This window comes from Cottoperca gobio, chromosome 10, assembly GCF_900634415.1.
Source record: "Cottoperca gobio chromosome 10, fCotGob3.1, whole genome shotgun sequence".
Taxonomy (NCBI): Eukaryota; Metazoa; Chordata; class Actinopteri; order Perciformes; family Bovichtidae; genus Cottoperca; species Cottoperca gobio.
In genome coordinates, this window is record NC_041364.1 from 18845937 (window position 1) to 18868316 (window position 22380).

The window sequence follows — 22380 nt, forward strand, 5'->3', positions numbered from 1 at the left end:
TTTGACTGACGAGGAAAGAAGTATCCCCTCTACTTAATAAATAAAAACAGAAGCTACGAGCTGTATGTGTGTCGTGAGCAGGTGGACAGAGAAAATAACTCCTTTAAGTGAGATGGTATGGGTTCACAAATGACTTGTTCCGCAGTGTGGGAAAAGAAAACCCCCATTGGAAGTTAAATGAAACTAAACAATCTGTTAAGAGTTGTCTAAAGTCTCATGCAAAATATTGGATGCCACGAGCATGCATTTACCTGGTACTGAGGTCTACCGCACGCTAGAACTGGAACAACATTCGTCTCCAACGCAAAATACCAATATCCAAATATATGATCTGTTCTTTTTACACTATTTACAGTGTGTAGCTGATAAAGGTAAAATAGATGATTCTTCTTTTGATTCACTCTTAATAATATACTTTGAAAAGTGAAACTTGACTAATGAAATTCCTACTATATATTGAAATGAAACCATCTCTCAGCATGTTAAATAGATAACGACAAAGGAATTCTATGTATTTTCTAAAATCAGAACGTCTTTTTGTGCAATAAAATGACCGCTAAGTAAGTGTGATATAATATAATAAGGTGTGTTTCAGTCAGACGGCACAGTATCTACTCATATGAAATAAAAGGCCTGACCTCTAAGTTTCTGTCCGAGTGGATCTCATGCACTGGGGAACGAGGAATTCCCAGTGTGTTTGAGAGAAAGAGAGAGAGAAAGAAAGAGAGAGAGAGAGATGCAAGTCCCACACTGAAGGGAAAATACATGACTAATTCAAATCTGCCTGTGAAACTGAATAGATAATCACTAGTGGAATGCTGGAAGGCACTGTTAGATAGCATCTCTCTTCTCCGCAGCAGAACGGGCCAGCAAGTGTGCATGATTATGTGTGTGTGTGTGTGTGTGTGTGTGTGTGTGTGTGTGTGTTTGCCTGCATGCTTGTGTCTGTATGTTGGTGGAGGCGTGGAGTGTGGGTAATGGGGGTGGGGGGAGTAGGGGTGGGAGTAGCACGGGACCTGAGGTTATCATGGCCTGGGAACCATATCTTTTTGCTGTGCCAGACCAGCGAATTATCTTCCAAAACAATGTCACCGGGAGCCATCTCTACAGACACCAGCAGCCGACTCACCCGTTTCTCAACTTTCTTTTACTGAAACAAAACATAAATTACACAACATACAAAGCAATTCTAAGGTCTTTTTTTTTCTCCAATAGGTTATAAGGCCTATAAGAAGGCAAACAAATGACATAGAACGATATATAACTCTTTCATATCACGTCGTAGTGAACAGTGAAGGTATATAATGATATATCACATTGCACAAGTTGTCATATATGTACTGTCCATCAGGTGATATAATTCAACACAAAATGTACTTCTGTATCTGAGGTTTTAAGATATGATCACGAACCGTGGACTCATGTGTCACTTACATTCCAACTGTAGAAAAGAATATACCTCCATGATGTGTAAATCGTTTCTCCTCAGTGGATCTTCTCTCTCCTAACACCTCTGTTGTAGTAGCATATGGCGGGATCGCGCCCAAAGCTGCTTCGGGGACATTGTTTGAACAAATAAATGTGAGCAGGCCACAGTCGCTCTGTAAATCACTTCCACTAACTGCCCCAACATGGATCACATCGGGAGAAACAACGGGGGGGAGGAGTGCCGAGATTTGAAGCTGAGGTCTTTAGAGATAAACCTTCCAGAGGACACCTGCATGCTACACATTAAATTCACCTTTCCTGCCTCCCTATGGTGTCGGCTCACACTTCTGCAGCGTACGCTCTTTCATGGTTGCCATTTTGCCGTGACCGTTTCCCCGTGTGCTGGTTGAGGGTTCGTTCTAATTTCTCACACTGGGGCGCGTTTTTGCGTCGCTCCTACTCAAACGAGAGAAAAAGTACTGAATGTGTGCTGTGCTTTTTTTACAACGTGAGCAATACAAAATTATTAACTGAAGGAGTCTTTTATTTATTCTTTGACAGCTGACGTGGAAAATCATTTTAGACCTTGGCCAATGCTTTTTAACTTCACTTTTCAGCTCTCAGTGAATTTCCCGGAGGTAGGCTGTTCTCTTTCCAAACGCCCAGTGAGCTGCCAGCACAGTGCTACAGGGGTGGTCTCTGGGGAGAGAGTGTGGGGGGGGGGGAGGGGGAGAGGGGCTCTGACACAAGGCAGGTGGACCGAATAGTCTGCCGTATCTCCTGCTCCCAGCTGTATCATCTGAGCGGGCGAGCTCGCTCGTCAAACCCCACGGCCCCCTCGGTGTGATCGGTTATGAATACCCTGTCAAAAGTGGTTGGTGAAAGGATGTAAATATTCTATTGATGTTCCCAACTATTGATTTTTTCCCTGACCCTTCGTATCATGGCCAATGGCAGGCTTCCAAAAGAATGAAGCTCTTCCTCTGAGAGCCACTGACTCACAGAGGCTGGAGCAGCTGGGTAGAGAGATAGAGAGGGATGCAGAGCAGCGAGGGAAACACTGTGAACGTCATACTCGGTGAAGAGAGGGCTACTATAATGCGAACAGCTAGAGAGGGGAACATGGAGAGTGAAGGGGGAGATCCAGACGCAGAGATGGCTGGTCTGTGATCGGTGGCAGAATGGATCTAACGCAGAGATGATGCCGACAGTCGAGCTTCGCGGGTCCTTCAGACGCCGCAGCCAGTTAGCTGAGGCCTGTCAATTATTCAATCTCACATTCAGAAGAATGCAAACAAGCAATCTCACATAGCAGCACAGCGAGACCTCAGCTATTCTCGACACAATCATACCACTAGGAACGCCCCGGCTCCGCCTTGTGTTTCTATCCAGACGATGGATTAAAAATGAATTAATATAACAATGTACATAACTCCAGGACATTCAGATGGCGTGAAGATGCAGAATCCGAGGGAAAGAGTTCATGAATCAGCTGGAGAAGCATGATAACTAATAACGTTACTAACATATATGATTTGTAAAGTTTTATTTTTAAGTTTTAAATCCAAGTCTTCAGTCCTCTTGCTGCTTCCAATCACACTCTATATTAACAATGGTCCTTAATTTTCAAAAGTCTCTTGTGTGTGTGTGTTTTTTCATATTTTTCTTCATCAGGGGACAGGATCATCCAGTGTTTAGTGCGTCTAAGAAAAATAGCTTGTCCTTCAGAAGAGTCCGTGTATCTCTATTTCTTAAATGGAGCTAATCTACTAAAATTCTGCCAGAAAGGAGCCTGGCCTCTTTTGGATTGACTGAATTCAAAAACCTCTCCTTGTGCCAAGTCCTCCGTTACCTCATAATGCCCCGCACTGAGGGGGTCCTGGGGGGGCGGGTATGAGGGGGGCGTGCACCTGTTTACACCTAAGAAGGCAGGTGCAAAAAAGAAGCAAGAAGGGGGGTGTGAGGGGGAGAGGGACAAGGAGGCAGCGCAGGGCACAAAGCGAGAGAAAAAGAAAGTTGGATAGCAAAGAGGAAACATCGTCAGTAACGTATCAGAGAACAGACACAACAACACAACACCAAGTCATGCTTCCAAAGAAAACAGGCACACAGACGTACAAAATGAGCCTTCGGTGTTAACATTGCTGCATATTAAACCTGAGATATGATACAGTATGATCATATGATGACGGCTGAATTGGGAGAAAAGTCTAATTCAGCTCTAGCAATGACACAAGGGAGACTGAAGATGCTATTCAATCAAACTCTGCGGCAGGCAAAGAGAAGAAGCGACAGATTACATCGGATACAATGATGAAACCAGGCATTTGGACAAGAGACATTGTTCTTCCCTGTTTGTCGACAGCGCGTTTGTTTGAATAGCACCCTCGACACTTGAGAACACAAGAAATTAGAGCCAACAGAAAGCTGTTAATATGCATTTAACTACAGTCTACGATGCCATTTAGCTACAGCCTACAAGCATCACAACTACTGCTAGTGCAATTCAAAATTTGATATTTGGAGATGACATATTCAAAAGTTGCCATGGCATCTTAGGGTGGGGGGGGGGGGGGGGGGGGAATGGAAAGATGAGGAACAGTGTCTTTTTGTTGGGGGGTATTTTCCCAAACACTGTTTTAGCAGTTAGAAGGGTTTGATCTATGGGTGTTAGAGGAACCTGTTTATCTTGGATAGTCAAGACAATGCTTGTAAACAGATTGGACTGTGCTCCAATGCCAACGTTAATCACAACACCTCCCAATGCTGCTTAGCAGTTGCCATGGCATCTTATTGTGCTAGCTCTAAGGAGAACTCTAATGCATATACCTTTATCATTTTCAAACCATGTCCATACAACATGGCCCTCTTTCTCAAGATGAAATCTATAAATGAATCTGAAATTCAAGAGAGTACTTCACCTTGTGCCAGCCATGTACACATACAGCACTTAGAAACACACAACACTTTACTTCTGACAGACATCTACACGGATCCTAACGTCAGAGAGAACATTCCAGCAGTGGTTAATTAATACTTTGATGGATGGTCATGCTTATCGTGATACTGGCAATAGTAAATGTACAAACATCTAGCCTAGCACTAAAATGGCTAAATCTTAAAGGGTGATGCCAGCCGTTTTGGACATGTGGGTCCTCCGTCTGATGCTTTGTGAGGCAGTAGCATCTTGAATAACTTGCTTGACATGTTTTTCTGTTTCCGAGATAGTTGGTAGCTGTCGGACGTTCAAGGTGGAGTCAGCGTTTCCGGAGAAAGATTCAACGGCCAAAACAATTTACAGTCCGGGCTGTGTATAAACGGCGGATGTCTTTTCAGAGCTCACGCAGAACGGACAGCGAGCAGACGGTGACGGGGTTTCTGTACGTTCAGCGGGACTTTGAAGACCTTTTTAAGACCACATAGAATTCAATTTAATATCCATTTGTATTTTGCGGTCATAATGGCAGCAGTACCAAGGAAAATTAATATGAGCGACAATAAGTCCTAGAATTACTTTAAGTGCATGAATTCATTAACACGTTCAAAGAATACAATAGTAGCAATACATAACAGCAATTAGGGTTCACACCGATATTGGCTGGCAGCTGTGGACCGCTGAAGAACGATATTGTTGTTTGCCGCCGTCTGTTGGCGACTTTTCATTGGCGGATCGATGTTTTTCTGATTTCAAGTGCAATTATTGCGCTTTGATTCCTAATGCCTCAAATTTTTACGTCTTCATACAAAGGCAACACCAGGCTTATGGATGTGCTCAAATAAATTATGACCAAGTAGGAAAAACTACATTTCTTATTTTAAGACCTATAAAATCATATTCAAGACAAATTTAGACCTTTTTAGGCTGGAATTTAAGACTTTTTAAGGACCAGCAGAAACCATGCGTGGGGAGATATTTGCTGAATGACAAAAAGTGTACTGGACTACAATCGCTGACTCCACCTTTAACAGTATTTTTGACATATCTGGCTTTGAAACAGAATTAGTTAAATCACAAAATATGTCAAAATAACACGAACGCCATGATGTTTCTCCTGACTTCAAGGGGTGGAGATGGCCTAGTGGTCTAGTGGTTCGGCTTCCAAATAGAAAACCGGATGGCTAAATGATCTGTAATGTAATAGAATGTAAAAAATGTGTCATATTGCTCCAGTGTGCATGGTAACACAATGTAAAGTAAAGGTTTCTTTGCTCCACAATGTAGATGCTGTAATAAAACTAATACTATACAATATCAGAAGTAAATATCAACCAAAAAGGGGGGTTTTCTTTTTAATCTGGATGTAAGTGATTAGCACGACAACCACCCTAACTCAGTAAAAGAAAAAATGCAAACAGTTGTCTGAGGTGTGAAATTAGTTCGAGACAAGCGTGACACAGGACCCACATGTCATGAACGCTATGTATCGCCCTTTAAACTCAATACTTCATGCAAACAGCCCTCTGTCTTTTCATTGATGCTTAACAGCTGCTTTACAACTCATATCAATTCATCCTCGTGTACGGGCCGACAGACATTTAACGCAAAGCAAAAACGTTATATAGCGAGAAGACATGAAGCCACATGACTTTTCTAGCTTACTCAGTACACAGATAGTCCATTCATAAACAAAGTAGGCGTGTTTAAAAAAGGTGTAGAAAGTAAAAAAACAGAGAGCAGGTTAAGGAGTAAAGAGTAAACAGCGATGAGAAGACAGAGCACACCAGCGAGGAAAAGAAAAGGAAAATCACCTGATATCTTCTTGTTGCCTCACCTTTCTGTTTGGTAACCTTTCTCACTGTCATGGCCGCCTGCCGCTTCTGGTACTCAGAGATCTCGAAACCTAAAAAAACAAACAATATTTCATTTTATTCAAATTGAATGTTTAATGTTCATATTGTTATAGTAGTGTTTCACATTTGTTTTGTCATTTTTCTTCTATACAGCTTTCATTTTATTCAGATGAATATGTTAATAGTTTCTTTTTCATATTTTTATTCTCTTTTATACAGCTTTTATTTTAATTCATATATATTTTTATAGTATTGTTTCATATTTCTATTGTAATTTTCATCGATTCTACTTTTATGTTTCTTGATTTTTATGTTATGCACCAAAACAGATTTCTTGTACATGAAAACATACAATGTTCCACACAAGGTCGCAATGCATGTGAACAATAGGGGATGTAACCAGCCATAAGAAGCCTTTTACCATAACGTAAAGTACAGCTATGAAGCATTGTTTTCTTTTTCACAATAAAGTACAGAACCTGTTTCCTATGATGTGCATGTAGTATGCCAACTACGGCTTTAATGTTACGTACAGACATTACCCTGTAGAGTGCTGTAGCAAATACAACATGTAACTGAAACTCCAATGGCCATTGTGAATGAAACCGATGCTTTCCAAACAGGGCGGTGCAGAGAGGAGCCGACTAACCGATTTTCTCATCCTCCTGCACCATCTTCCTCTCCTCGTGGAAGGCCCTGAGCCAGCGGATCTTCTCCTCCGGCTTCTTGGCCAGGAAGATGTGGATCTCCTCGCTGTCTTTGTTGCACAATTTGAAGGCGTTCTTCACGCTGACGTTGAAGTCGTCGTCGCGCCCGTCTATGGCGTCCCGCACGTCGTAGCGATCCATGTCGATGCGGCCCTTATAGTACAGGATGTCCCGACGTATCAGATCCTTGGGAAGAGAAAGAGAGAGAGAGAAAGGCGTCTGTTAATGTGTGTGAGCTGAACCTTAGAGGTGTCAACAAGCATCCTTCCCTTATTATCCTGAGAGTCTGCCTTACGCAACCCTTTCCATCTGCTGCACAAACATACAAACACCTTCCACACACACATTGCAGAATGCCAAATATTTCTGCAAATCTGCTGCGATACTTTCTGTCACAAAAGGTAGAACGCGCTATTTCAACAATGGAGAGTATACTTACTTGTTTATTAGGTATAGCAGTACAGTCTAATGAACAACAACACTGTGATAAACCCCATCTTTGTGGAGCTTAAGTTTGTGTGCATTCAACTCTATTATTTTCTACATTAATCACAGAAACTGTGCAAATATGTCCAGTTTCCCAGAGCCCAAGGTGATGTCCAAAACATATGTGAGATGACATTCCCAACAGTAAACCAGCACATCTTTACATTTAAGAAGCTGAAACAAAAGTTTGGAATTATGTCTTTGAAAGAAATCCTTAGCATTGTATATATATATATATGCTCAGATACATTCTCAAACTAATTGAACAATCGACTTATAATTTCAGCTTTATTGCACCGCATTGTATCGGGAGGTGTTTCCTATATTCTGGCCGCTTCCTGCAGTCTAACAGCAAAGACGAGCTGGAATCACTCTTCTGTCCGCTCATTCCCTCCTCCCTCTGAATTACAGCAGTTTACTCAAAAGTGATCATTTTGATGAAATTACTTATCATCATCATTTTGTGTCATCACTGACAAATGTCAGACGACGGTCATTTTCACATCCATAAAATGTGATGCATTGCATTGTGGGATTTTGAGCAGAAGGCGTCCTTCATTGCAGAAGAATATTTTCAGAGGGCACTTACTGTACAGTGATTACATTTACACACTCAGAATCCAGACACTAAACTGGGACGGTGACTATAGTGTACTGTAGAGTAAAGTGCAGAAGATACATTAGAAGTTCAGAGAAACACCAGCAGAAGACAAACACAGTTGTTTCTCCTTCAGCTTCTAGGCTAGCCAATAAAATATACAAAAAAAAAGCTATAAATATTGTATTTATATTTTTCAACTACTCCAGTACAGGGAAGCATCCAGCAGTTATTTCCATCACTGATTTATGTCCCATTTATTTTGGGATTAATTGATGGTGTATTTGTGATAAATGCAGAATTCAATCACAATTTCCCAGGTTGACATCTCTTATTGTCTCATCACAATTTTCTTAAACCACAGATAATATCTTCAGACTGATGTTTTCATCCGACCAACCGTCCAAAATCCAAATATATTCAGTTCACTCTCTCATAAAACAAAGAAAAGCAAACCCTCCCTTCCCTGATGATAAATTAATCATTAGACTTATATAATTGTTCCAGCTCGACAGCAGTGCAGCAACCACAAGTAACCTTAACCCACGTAACTTTCCAGGAATAAGACAACAAAAAAAACATCTTTATCGTGACCACTGCCTCAGGACCAAATAACATCTCGTCACACTATAAGGTCAAGAAAGGTACAAATCAAAAAACAGGCATCTTTTAATAAGCGCGCAGAGACAAATCTGCATCGGTGTGCTGATAAGGAAGAGAAGGATGGCTCCATGCAACGTGTTCCTAACACACCCTGAGGGCTGCCAATACACATGTTGTGATGAGGATGCTGGAGGGGGATGTGTGGAACAAAGACAACAGTTTATCATTTACAGCAGACTTTAGTCGGTGGACCAGAACGGCTAACACACGTGGTGATCTGCAGAAACACGGGAGCTCATTTGTGGTGTCAGAAATGTTGGACAGTGATAGAAGGGGGGAGGACAAAAACACAGAAAGACATCTGTGTGTCTTTGAAAATGATTGCTCCTCTGTGTGTCCACGCGTGTGTGTGTGTGATGATGCACTTCTCCAGCCTCTGTGTGTGTGTTTTTGTGCGAGTGTTGGTCTGCATTTGTGTCTCCGTTGTGCATGTTTTGTTGAGTCTATCCGAGCGTGAACATCGGTCTGACAGGAGAGCACAGCCTCGGTGCATTAGAGCCCAAACTGCCACAGCTCCATTTTGTGAAAGGTGCTGAGGATTTTGAGCGCATTTCACTAAGGGCTGATGCGTCTCATAACGTATTATGCAATCTATTCGCAGCTCTCGAGTAAGGTCGAATAAGTCACATCGTCTTCAAGCATCTCCGTCACCAACCATGTGATACGCCACCTTTCAAGTACACAGGCTGAGGATGTGTTTTAGCTTATCAGCTTATTTTCAGCCAACAAGGTCTTCGAAAAAAAGAAGAAAGTGAAGAAAGACAGAGAGAGCCTACCTTCTTACAGAGGACCAGCTGGTGATCAAAGAGGAAGAAGACTCGCTGCTGGCTGCGTCCATACGGCTGATAGATCCATGACAACTCTCCAGTGTAGATGAGCTCCGAGCTCCTGTCCAAGATATCGTCCCCCTAGAGACACAAACACACGCACAATGTATAAATGAAAGATAGATAGAACTATGTAATTGATGTAACCCCACCAATCTTACCCATATGGCTAAAATAAGTGTTTTAGGGCTATTGTATGAAAAAATAATTACGATAATTACAGAGCGAGGGGAGTGATATTTTTGTTATAATATTAGTGTAACATTTCCAAGATTAAAGTGGTACATTTCAGAGAAAAAAATTGGATATTCTCTGAGATTAAAGTCACAAATTTACGAGGAAAAAACGCCGTCGTAGTTTACTCATCGCGGTTAGTACATCTCCGCCTGTGATAACAGTTGAATAGTGTTTCCTGCGGCTCTGAAGGAGCTTTTTTCAAGTCTGAGAATTTAACCTGATGATGTCATAGTTATGTCACCAAGTTAAAGTTTAAGACCTTTAATTTTCCCCGAGGGGTATTTGGTTCTGCCGCAGTAGCAGTAAGAACAACAACAAAGAGCAAGACACATAATAAAAAACACATAAAAACAGGAAGTGAACACATGAAGTACAAAGGTTATAATATCAGTGAAGAAAGAAAGATATCTCAGGAAGATCTAACAAAAAATGCTATCAAGTTGCATTATGGGAAATGTAGGATGCTGCATTCTGTAGTTAGGCGATCTCTGCCTCTGCTGCATTGAATTTGATTTTCTTTCAATGTTCCTCTTACAAAAGCCTTCAACTTTGTAAAAATGCAATACTACATTGTTATACAACTGTGTTTTAAAATGTATTAGTTTAGTTTCCATCCAAATGTATCGCAAACTTTAACCAAATTTAGTTTTAGTTTTATGCGCAAAATGAAATCTCGTGTCATCTAGCACAGTGGAAATACATGACACCTTGACAATCCTTTGAGGAATTAACTTTGGAAACATATACAAACACACTACAAAATGACACCAGAGTAAACATCAGGTTGTGTCTGTCCCTGGGCAATAGCCGTGACTAAACAGACCAGACTTTGCCAGTAAAACAACATCAGAGGACATCAGATGCTTTGAAAGGACTCCACAGTCACTACATACACATACCTCCCAGTCCAGAACGGAGGCTTGCCACTGGGCGATCTTGTCGATGTTCTCCAGTCTCCTCTTCCTCTCGTTGATCTGCTGAGTGACGTTCCGCATTACTGCCAGTGCTGCTGCCACGTATCGATAATCACTACGGACACAGTGTATACATAATTACTCCTGGGGTGCTAAAGGGAAAAGTTATAGCTCTTGGAGATCGGCCACCCTTTAAAAAAGAGACATGTAATGTTGTAGTAGTGAGTGATACGGGGTAGCCTATTAAAGGTCTGGGGTTATAAAGTCAAGCAGCAGCAATACGTCTGCTGGAACACAGTCAAAACAACACACTGCTATTTCATTCTAATCAGCCACTTTCTCTATCCACAGTTAACTCCGACTGCGTCTATGCTAACTGAGCTGGATGTATCCCGCTGGCTTAGATGTGAAACTGATCCAATCCTCACTTTGGAAGATAACGTGTGTGTGTGTGTGTGTGTGTGACAGTGTTTTGTGTGTGTGTGTGTGTGTGTGTGTGACAGAGAGCAGGCCTATATCTGGCAGAGTCTCTCCAGCTCCTAACAGTCAAACACTGTGATCTGGCAGGCAGAGCTGGCAGAGCTGGCACCTGTCCCTCTCTGGCTGAGAACGCGTGGTTTGTGAATGACCTGGAGCTGGCTGAGACACGCTGAATCACTCACGCCATGTTTTTGTGGGTTTGCACGCATGAGTTTGCACATCTGGATGATAGCGTTATCTGCAAATGTTTACATTGTGTCCTGTGCTTCTGTGCTGTGCATGCAGGGGATGTTGATGCTTGTTGTATATTTGCCAGATAAAGCCCCAAATTCATATTTAATCTGCAATCTATTTATAACCACAGTTCTACGCAACGATCCTATGGCCGCTGTATTTAATTGATTTGTGCATGCAGTACTGGAGTATACATTTGCAATGTAACTGAGTTTCCCTGAGTAAATGTTTTCCTCTACAACATTCACAGAAAGCTGGTAAAACAAAATAACATTTATTCCAGCTCATGGATGGATAATCTCCACTTCAGTAGAATAAACCCAACACCTGCAACGGCTGCACTGAAACTAGAGTTCATTTTATTTTGTAACATTTTTTATTTAGTCTTAGTCTTGACTAGAAGAAGACGGGTTAGGGTTAGTTAGTATTAGACTCTGAGCATTTCAGTCAAAGAAAACTAAGTATTTTAGTATAGTTTTATTCAATAAAAGCTGTTTTAGTTATCAAATGATATTAAGTGACTGTGCTCATCGTGTGCTGATATGGCGCTCACAGCACAGGAAACGGAACTGCTGCATTGAAAAAAACAAAAAAAACAAAATAAAGAGTTTTTACTTTTTTAGTTACATTTTAGTCTGTTTTTGTCAACAATATTGCATATTGATAAAGACAAAGGTTAGTGTTTTATAACTTCTGTGCCGTCTCATCATAGTCTAGTCTTGTTTTGAAAAAAAAAGGTTGTTGACGAACACATTTATAGTCATAGTTTTCCTGAAGGAAAAGTGTTCTCAACACAATGACGCATCAGTAATGGCTTGTTTCTTTTTTTTGAAACAAATGAAATACCATTAGAAAAAAGCAACACATTCCTTGGCCTAATCGTACTGTACCTGTGCTCCTGCGCGGTGTATTTGAGAAGCTCAGCCAGCTGGAGTGGATATTTGCAGATCTTCTGGACTGGAGTGAGCAAAAAGCCATCGATGGCAATGTCAATCATTTGCTGGAGGAGGCGACAGGCCTCGAAGAAGTGTTGATACCTTCCATCCCTCATCAGTTTGCTCAGCTCCATACACGCATCCAAGTGGTTGTTACAGTATTCTGAATAGATCCAAAAACCATCTTGCTGTAGAATAAAGAAGCAAGAAGATGATGAGAGAGGGAGATATGTGATGAATCCTCTTCTCAATAAAACATGTTGGCAGAGAGTACCAGCATGTACAGAAGAGCAGCTCCGCTTGCTAAATATTTTATTAGAGCTGTTTTCTCAAGATCATGACTTAATTATCTCTTTATCGTGAGATAAATTGTTTGCTGGTGACTTAATTATCCTCACAGCTTAACTGTTAGATCAAGATAACGGGATAATTAAGTTCTGATCTCGAGATAACAGGCAGAACAAAATTATTAGCAATTATGGCCGCTCTTAGCTGGACAGCGTGTGTCAGTTTATTCAAAATCAAAGTGTGTGAAAAAAAAAGGTAAAGAATGAACCACACAATATGTAAAAACATTGGCCGCGAGGGGTCTCTCAATCAAAACAATAGCAAACGTCGTAAAGTAGCATGGGAGTTGTTGTCTTCAACACAATTCTTATCAATCTGTCAGTTCAGGAGGTTTTGACCAGGAGCAGTTTCACATAAAAGATCAGTGTTTCTCGGAGGCTGCTTGACGACCACAGGACGTCCCGGAGGGGCTGCAAACCGAGAAGCCGCTAACGCTGACTCAGCTTGTTTCTCTCATAACTTAAGATCCAGACGACTAAAATCCTTCATAAGGTTAAAATATATAGTTAAAAACGACCAAGTTCTAAAAAGTGTATCGTAAAAATGTGGCCTGGATAAAAAGTACATTTCAGACAGCTTCTGGCAGACAACCACAACGCTGACATATGCACAAAGGGAATACGTCACAATTACAGGACACCAGGGAGCGGACTGTTGATTAAAGTAACAGATTTTTCTAGGTTTAAAGATTGTTGGAAACATTTAGGATAATGTGCACAGCTCAACAAAATATGTAACGTAGGTTGTTTTTAGACATTTTAATGCAGACAAGTTACACGTGAAACCTTTAAGAAAACACTATTTGAACTCACGTGTTCTAAAAAGCACGGTCCGATTTCAGAGAGGTGGGGGTCGTCTGTGTTGTACTGTTTCTCCAAGTCTCTAACAAAGCCCATCTGGAAGCGGTAGATGTCCTCGATGTTCCCAAAGATGACCTTCAGCTGGTCATCATTGAACATGTCCACACGCTTCCTGCACTGGCGCAGGTAGCCCTGCAACAACACGGGTCACAACTACTATGAGGTTCTGAAAGACGACACAGTTTAAGTGGCAGAGCCTGAATTGTGACACGGCTGCAAGGCTCAGTCAGGAAGCTGCTCCAGAAAAGTACTTGTAACATCTCTTCATTATTTTTGTCCGTTCTTTGGAATAAAAGTCATTCCTTATACATAATTAATTTGAATCAAAATGAACTATGACTCTAAAGCTTCTGTAGAGTCAAAAACAATTTTGTGTAGGTCGAACTGTGGCCTCAATTTCAGTCAGTCCAATTCTTGTGGTTAATTAAATGCCCTGTAGCTTTGGCACTTTGGGAAAAGATGTGCTGTAAGAGGCAGGTTTTTGCTATTTCACACTCCAACACTCAGAATTCTCTGTTCATAAAATGCACACGTCAAGCCTTTTTGTTTTGTTTCTTAATGTCAAGTTCAAGGCAAATAATGAAACGACAGCTCTGTTTGAAAACGGGGTTTCAAGATTAGAATAAATAATTGTGTATGTATTAAGTCTTTCACATTAAAGTAGCTTCTTCTATGATAGCATTACAGACATGGTGTGTTGCATTAAGAACATAGCAACAACTTAGTGGCATTTTGACTTCATGTGCACAGGAACTCTACAGCGTCTAATTAGCTTTCTTCAATTCTTAAACCTTTAACTTTTACCTACGTGAAACACAAAGTTTGAAAATAGTTATGACAAATGTCACCTTTGACCGGCATAGCTGTTTTCAAACGCATACACACTCTTCTATAACCTATTCTTGCCTGTGCTTGTTTATAACAGGTTGAAAAATGCGAGGTATTCCTGAAAGCAAGACGTGTGGAGGTGAGAAGGTGAGAAGGTGACATTTACGCTTTTTTAAACATTTCACTTCACCCGCATTACAGTCAAAGGGTATACAGAGGATTAAGGAAAGATGATTAGATAAGCAAAACATATGCACTAGAAAAACTTGCATGATGCAGGTGTTGTGTGTTCCGGTATGACCTCTATATCATCTAAATAAAGTGTTGCCGTATTGCACAGACACAGTGGCTGGTGGCAACATTTTAGAAATAACTGCTTCATATGCAAAATATAATTACGCAGTCTTACTTAAAACTAACTAACTTGGATGTTTGTGAATTTGTCTCCATGGCAATGGACTGCTGTACTTCACAGTGTGGTATAGTGTAACTGATAGCAGTAGAACAAACAGATAGTATGTAAAAGTAATTGATTATAACTGTTTTCAATTATACGTCAAATCAAATTGCCTGGGAAGACCAAATCATCAGTTCACATTAACATAATGCAACAAACAATAATCTTCTATTCACAGAGATGTTTGTTTCTATTCAATTATCATGTAGCACGGCTCCCTCTTAACCTCCAGTCATTGTTAGCTATTGTCAGACCCACAAAGGTAAAACTCTTATAGTACAGATACTGTATCTGTGCTGTACATGTATACATGTGTTAGGCTACGCAGTGGACTAACACTAAGCCATGCCAAACCAGGACCATGAACATAATAGGCTGGTGAGGAATGTACATTTAAGAAGAACGACACAGTTTTATGAGTTCACAGCATTTAGGGGTTGTAAAAATGTTAGTTAATAAAGAATACATCCAGATTTCAGATTCAGATCTCAATTTGGAAGTGTCATGTTCTGAGACTTCATAAAAGCCTGTCCATGCTTCAAATGTAACAAACGGCAAGGCTCTCGTTTAATTTGATTATGTGTGAATTCTATCCTGTCACTTGAATCATGAATCATAATATAATGACACATTTAATCTGGACTAGATTTCTCTAATTGTGGCTGCTGCCACTTGCTGTGTACGATGGACAAATTGTGTCTTCATATCTTTCAAAAACAGACAACTATTTTTGGACTGTTTTGAAAACAACAGAAAAAAATATGCCTTGAATAAAAGTGTGAATGTGGGAGTGTGAAGAATTCATACTAGACCCTTGTGTAGCATCAAATGGACTGCTTCTTCTCTCATACACACTTCAGTTGATTCAGTTCCTTTCCCTTTATCTTTCCTATCGCCTCTCTGGTATTAAAGCATGCCCTGGAACAGCAGAGTGTAAGCTTGTGTGTGTTGGTGGGTGTGTGAACGTGTTTAGTACCTCACAGATGTCCTTGAGGTGTTTGATGTAGTGTCTCTCTGTGCTCATGATCTCATTGATGACGTTGGCTCTCATCTGGTCTCGGTTCTGGAGGGGCGAGCCCAGACACAGGCAGTCATTGGTCGGGTCCAGGTGCCCGTTCTGCACCTCGCTGGTCCTCTCGGCTGGCTCTGCTCCCCCATCCTCCTGGTTCACCCACAGCTGAGTACAAACACACACACACACACATACACACACACACACATATACACACATACATACACACATACACACACACACACACACACACACGCTTGAATAAGAAATGTGCTCAGTTAGGTCAGTTAAGTGTAGAGGTCTGATAAAATGTTTTATTAGTAAACACATTTAGGTATTAATATCACAAAGACGTTGCCATATAAGTGGTACGATTTACTCCTCATGAGCATGAATGCACAAAGCACACACACATCACATACATGAACACACATCTCACACACACAGAGCTTCATTTAGAGGGTCTCTGGTAGTTTGGCCAGAGAGTAGGACTGTTGGTCCAGCGAGTCAGAAAGGTGAGGGACAGTTTAAAATAAGCCTCTTTCTGAGACTGGTGCCCAGAGGATATTCGATGCCCAACTTCGGCCCTGTGTGTGACTCTCCGCCGCTGCACATATGCATGCGTATACGCTCGCACACAACCTCACAATTTCCTCACACATGCATGCACTCACCAACACGCACAGTACCACACACATAGTGTACTCCACTATCGCTCATAAAAAGGGCCAAGTGTGCGTTGTTTCCGATGTCCGGCAGCCAACACCTGATGACCCACAGTTTGCCAAGAGAACATCAAAGAACCGACGGGTACAATGCCAAACACACGATGAGAAATGCAGCGCCACAGACAAGCAGAGTGACGGGTGGTAGAGCACTGACTGCAGACGAGAACGAGTAGCGCAGCATTAAGGCTGAGTCAATAGTAAATGGAGTACTGAAAGAAATAATCAATATTTAAAATAGAAATGTCCATGAATGTTAACAGGAATAATGATTCCAACATCCATCTAACAATGCAATGAATACATTTGTAGAATTTGAGTGCAAGACATTTAGCTTTACTTTTGACTCATCAGTTCTGCCTCTGTATCGACCCCGTTGAGAATGGTGTGAAAACGTCATGGGAACGTTAATGTTTGGTAATGTCGAGGGTACGTTGCGTAGACAGACTGGAGCGGGCGGGTGGGCGGGCAGGCTGGATGGGTAGATGAAGCTGGGAAAACGCACCTTTGACGTGGTGTTTTGGAACCGTGGAGTTGCTATGGGGTTGATATAGAAAACCTGTTTTGTTTGGGGCTGAGGAGGGTGGGGTTCCACCTTGGAGAGAGAGAATGACAGAACAGAAAGATACTTTTTGGTTGACAGTCAGTCAGCCTGTCTGCCCTGCCCTCTCAGGAGTGAATATGGAAGGATGGACAGGTGGGAATGGCCATGAGGAGTGTCTGTGGGGGAAGGGAGGGGGTGTGTGTGCTCTGCTGTGGGAAGCCTCCACCTACAACAAGGATGCTAAGTCTTCCTTCAACAGGGTTAGGGTTAAGTAAAAGATGTATGGAATAACATGCAGTATCTGCACCATCAGACCTTTGTGTTTAGTTGAGCTCAAATATGGCTGAGATTATATAATCACCATGTAATGTGAGGACGTTGTACAATTAAGTGGATTTCAAGGGTAAGGAGTTCAAGTTGATTCCAAACTTAAAAAAAGGGGCTCATCAGCATCTTTGTTTTGTTGTCCCTGAACGCCCGATAAAGGCACTTAGCTAGCTATTCTCTGATCTCTTGAGTGTTAAAAATATAAAGCATTATTTAACAGTGTGTGGAGCAAGCACATCGACGGGCCTCATGCAGGAAGCGATATAAGAACACATTTCTTCTTATTTTTGTTCATAACCACGATTTGTTCTTATTTTGCTCGAACCCATTGATTTCTGGGAGTCACCGATGTTTTCTTATTTTTGCTCTTCTCTTAGGTAAGAGAACATTTTACGAGTGAAAAACATCTATTTTCCACAGTCCACAAACTGTTTCTCCAACACAAGGAAACATACGTTCTGAATTTCAGGAACTTTTAAAAAATTGCATGAATTCCATATAATAAAATGTCGATTATTATATGTTTTAGAGTAATTATAATGATTGGATTATTAAATGTGTGGGTTAAAGAAATAATAATTGAATTAGGACTTAAAATGCTTCCAGCTTCTGAATGACTTACATACTACTCTTAGATGCTTTTTGATTTTCCAGTACTGACACTCTGCAAAATCACATGTTTGCTTTAACTCAATGAGTAACTCAATTTCAATTTCTTCTTCTTCTTACAGCTTTTTACTTTGGTGGCATCTCTCCCATTCTTGGGCATGTGCCAGAGTATTTGCACACGGCACAACACCTGCCCTTATACAGTGTTTAGGCCCTCTAATGTATGACCAGGTGGAATCTCTTTATTCTTCTCTTCAAGAAATGTAAGAGAAAGTTGCTGCATGAGGCCCAATGTGTGTGTTTCGTGCATGTGTTTTTGTGTATATGACAGAATACTTATGCGTGTGCACCTTCCTCTGTATTTATCAGCTTGTGTGCATATGTTCATGTGCCTCCATTGCTGTATGTGTGTGGGCGTGTGTTGTGTCTATGGTCGCTGGCAAGCCATGGCTGCAGCTAACTTACCCGTACAAAGCTGGCAGGGAACCATCCTTCCTCCTCGTCAATCTGGCCCCACCACCAGTCCTTGTTGGAGGCGTCCAGCACCTTGATGACATCACCGGCCTTAAACGCCAACTCCCGGTCCGCCATGGTCACATGGTCCCATACCGCCTCAGCGTTGACGATTGAACCTCCACTTATCAACTGGAGAAAAGGGAGGGAAAGACAGACAATGTGCTTTATTCTCCCAACGTGTAGCCACTGCTGTGGAAACACCACTGAAACAGCATGGAGAGCACTGTAGACACTGACCAATAAATATGGATCCTGGTGACCTAAAACAGCATCTAAATCAAATTTGAAAGTGATTGTAATTCAGTACTCAGCCTCATTTTGGCCTCGATTTGTGTGAATCCTTGTTGTTAAGCCCACTCAGATTACTAATGGATGCAAATACACACCCTCAAAGCCAGAGCCCACTGGCAGTTTAGGGATTGCAAAATAGAACGACACAATAGCCCACACAGACCACAGTACAACACAACAAAATACGACAACACAAAAAGAGAGCAGAGCCATTACTGGTGAAACAACACAGCATTCAGAAGCACAGCACCAGTCTCCACACAGGGATGGTAATTGGCCCATTATGACATTAGAATAATTAACATGTGTTAATGTAATATAAATGCTGAAGAGCAAACAAATGTGAAGGGATAATCTCCCTTCCTTCACACGTTCACTGGGGCTTGTTATTTTATCAGTGGCACAGTCTTTGACAAAACATGGAAGGATGACTCATCAAATCTTTTCTATTGATTTTAGCATCATGATAAATAATGTGGACAGTTATACGGCGCTGGAAATAAATGTTTTCAATTGTACAACTGTGAGCGTGCACTATTTGTAAGCATGCATTGGGCGCAGTGTGTAAGTGCATTGAAGCCTGTCAGGTGATCAGTATTCTTTGGGGATTTGGAGAGGCTAAAGGTTGTTCTCATTAAAGGACAAGAGACAGCGGACAATGTTCCTGAGAACGGCCTGAGTCTGACATCTACCATCTACCAAACAGCCTCACCATCCATCACACTGAGGACTTGGCTTTGTTGCCCCGAGACGTGCACAAATACACATACATTCCGCGCACACGTGCAGCTATACTCCACCCCTGCATGCATCCGTGGCACGGTTCCAACAGTTTGTTCCAATTGTTCTCTCCGACGTAGTGTTCATCAGCATTCTCCCGTCCAGAGCTAACCATGCATCCAGTCCCTGGGGCTGTGGGCAGAGCAGCCTGTGCTAACCAAGCCTGACAGGAGCTGCTTAGGCTCTAGGTAAGGAGTTATCAAAAGCCTTGAGACAAAGGATGTCACATGGATGGACATTAAGTTAGTTCTTTACTTGTATTAAAGCTCCTGCAAATTAATATTGAGCTAGTGTTACTTTCTTAATGGAGTTTTTCCCCCACTTCTATCCGTTAAGATTGCCGTTAATAAGCTTTGCCTCTTATAAAGTTAAATCCCTAGATGGGAAAACCTTTTTAAAATGCACCTCATCACTCCAGCACAAATATAATATTCTATTCCACCTATGTGCTGATGCAGTGCGTTTTTAAGGAGATCCACAAAAAAACGCAGATTGTGCTTGTGTGTGTGTGTTTGTACTCAGCCGGGCCCCCCGTGAGGATCTAAGCTCTCAGACTCAGCAGCTACGTTGCCCCTTCAACCTGTAGACAAGTCTTCTTCCCTGATGGTTTACTGAGACGCCTGTGGGCATATAAGCCAATCAGGGCAGAGGACTGAACATAGGGAGGGACCTCCATGCCTGGAAGGGAAAGAGCCGTCGTCATGGTGACAGATGAGGATGCTTCACTGGTATTGACAAGATGATGGGAAGAGGCAAAGGACGCTTCAGGATGCACCAGAACATTTCCACATCTAGGTGTGTATTTGTGTCTATGTGAGCAGCAGACACACAAAGAGTGAACACAATATCACACTGTCATTAAATATTAAAATCACCAACCAATCACAGGAGAGAATCCAGTAATAGTAATTTCCATGTCAATAAATAAGGCAGAAGGATACACAGTGTAGGACTCTGCATGCAGGCTTTAGATCAAAGATGTCATTGAGAAGGTTGATCTAATCCGGTATGGGAGCTGGGGTAACAATAGATCTTCTAACCTATATCTCAAAGCTCTCCACTACAAAAAGTGAGGAGGATTACTGCAAAAACATGTGTCACGCTGCCATGGAAACACCACCAATGTATAAAAAGATGTAAAAATCATTGTTGATTCAAGAAAATTTATTATATTTAAATATTGGATAGTTTTTTTTTTTAACTGTAGGAATAGTTAGAAATTGGCTTTACTTGACCGCCACCATCTGACATCAGGGACCTCTGCCTGAAACAGCACCCGTAGAAGAGATGAGCCTCAGCACTGAGGTCAGTCTTACATCTTGTTCCCTTACTGTGATGTCTGCTTTCCCTAATCCACTCCCCCCACACACACCCCCTACAGGACTCCATTTTTAGCCCCATTCATTCAAAGCACAATCTCTCCAGTCCCCATCAATCTGCTGTAATATAGCCAACAGACGGGAAGAGTGAAGGAGAGAGATAGAGATCCATTCACAGCCAATGTTCCTCCATCTCCCTAATGAGATCAGCACTGCCCTCTCCAATACGTAGCATCCCTTTTTTCCCTCTACATGTCTGAATAAATTAAAAAGCATTACATAATTAATCTCCCCAATCCCTGCCTTAACACAAATTTATACCTAGCTTGATCAAATGGCAAACAGTAAACACATAAGACACACAGAGAAGTATTACACTCCCCAAACTCATCGTTACCTGTGTGTATATCAGCTGTAATGACCTATGTCATCATTGTGGTTACGCTGCAGTAACAACATCAAAGATCAGAGGGCGAAACGGCCTTTAAACCGCAAAACTTGTATTTGGGTCAATGCAAATGAATGCAGAGGAATCTATCCCTACGCATGGTCATATAGGACAAGGCTTTCTGTTTCATGTTCAAGCAAAGACGTGGAGACTGACAAGGAAACATGTGAGAACAGAAAGACGATTCACTCGCTTATATCATCTTTGCAGCACAACACATCAGCATTCACCGCACTGGCAGCTCCACTGCATTCCAACATCCTCCTCTATCTCCAGTCATAGCACATCTGCACCAAAGCACCTACAGCATCCTGAGTACACACACACACACACACACACACACGCACACATGCACACACACACACACGCACACATGCACACACACACACACACACACACAGACACACGCACCTTACCATGTTTGTGACATGAAACTGTTCAGAGAGTGTATGCATGGAGAAGTCCGGTTCATACAATCATGATAATTAAATCTCTTTTGAAAGCAGTCGAGGTGATGGTCCTCCGCAAGAGCTGAGCGTGCGATGTTGAGTAGCGAGGTGCCGTACTCCAGAAAGAGGCTTCTCTTTCCGACGCACTGAGTGAGTCTCGCGGTCCGTCCTCCCTGTGTCTGCCAACCCTGTTATGTAATACACTTATACCCTGAGTCTGGGAGCCAATCAAAGATGCTCTGCCTAAAACCGGTGAGAAATACACTCTCATCCTCACACACGTTGTTGTCTCGCTCGCACACACCATGCGCACATTGACACTTCTGCCTGCAAAGCATTTAACAGTACTCTATTAGGAGGCACCTGCCCTGGAGGGATTACAAATGTGTGAACACTCGGGACGTGAGCACGACTCAGATTCAAAGAGGAGCTACAGATAACACCCACCCAGACACACACACATATGCAACTTAACACGTGAACACACATATGCACTATGTTATCACTGCAGGCTATCTGAGCCGTACCCACTCCAGTATACATTATTAGCATGCTATGTTTACAGTC

The 22380-nt window shown here is 41.8% G+C and overlaps 1 protein-coding gene across 8 annotated transcripts in view; it reads right to left on the minus strand.

The window, feature by feature from the left end:
- Nucleotides 1–1132: 1132 nt before the first annotated feature.
- LOC115014253 (rho guanine nucleotide exchange factor 9) overlaps nt 1133–22380 on the minus strand; it is a 45415-nt gene continuing 24167 nt past the window's right edge. For 5 of the 8 annotated variants that reach the window (XM_029440963.1, XM_029440961.1, XM_029440966.1 and 2 more), the window contains 10 exons: nt 18476–18655; nt 17036–17125; nt 15770–15970; nt 13461–13640; nt 12256–12488; nt 10637–10766; nt 9450–9581; nt 6869–7112; nt 6201–6269; nt 1133–3348 (listed from right to left, as the gene is read on the minus strand). In XM_029440963.1, coding sequence (XP_029296823.1) covers nt 3173–3348; nt 6201–6269; nt 6869–7112; nt 9450–9581; nt 10637–10766; nt 12256–12488; nt 13461–13640; nt 15770–15970; nt 17036–17125; nt 18476–18655 — 1635 coding nt within the window. In that variant the 3' untranslated portion in view covers nt 1133–3172. Of the gene's footprint in view, nt 3349–6200; nt 6270–6868; nt 7113–9449; nt 9582–10636; nt 10767–12255; nt 12489–13460; nt 13641–15769; nt 15971–17035; nt 17126–18475; nt 18656–21780; nt 21946–22380 lie in introns of those variants that run through there. The other 3 variants (XM_029440962.1, XM_029440968.1, XM_029440965.1) reach the window with 2 other exon arrangements.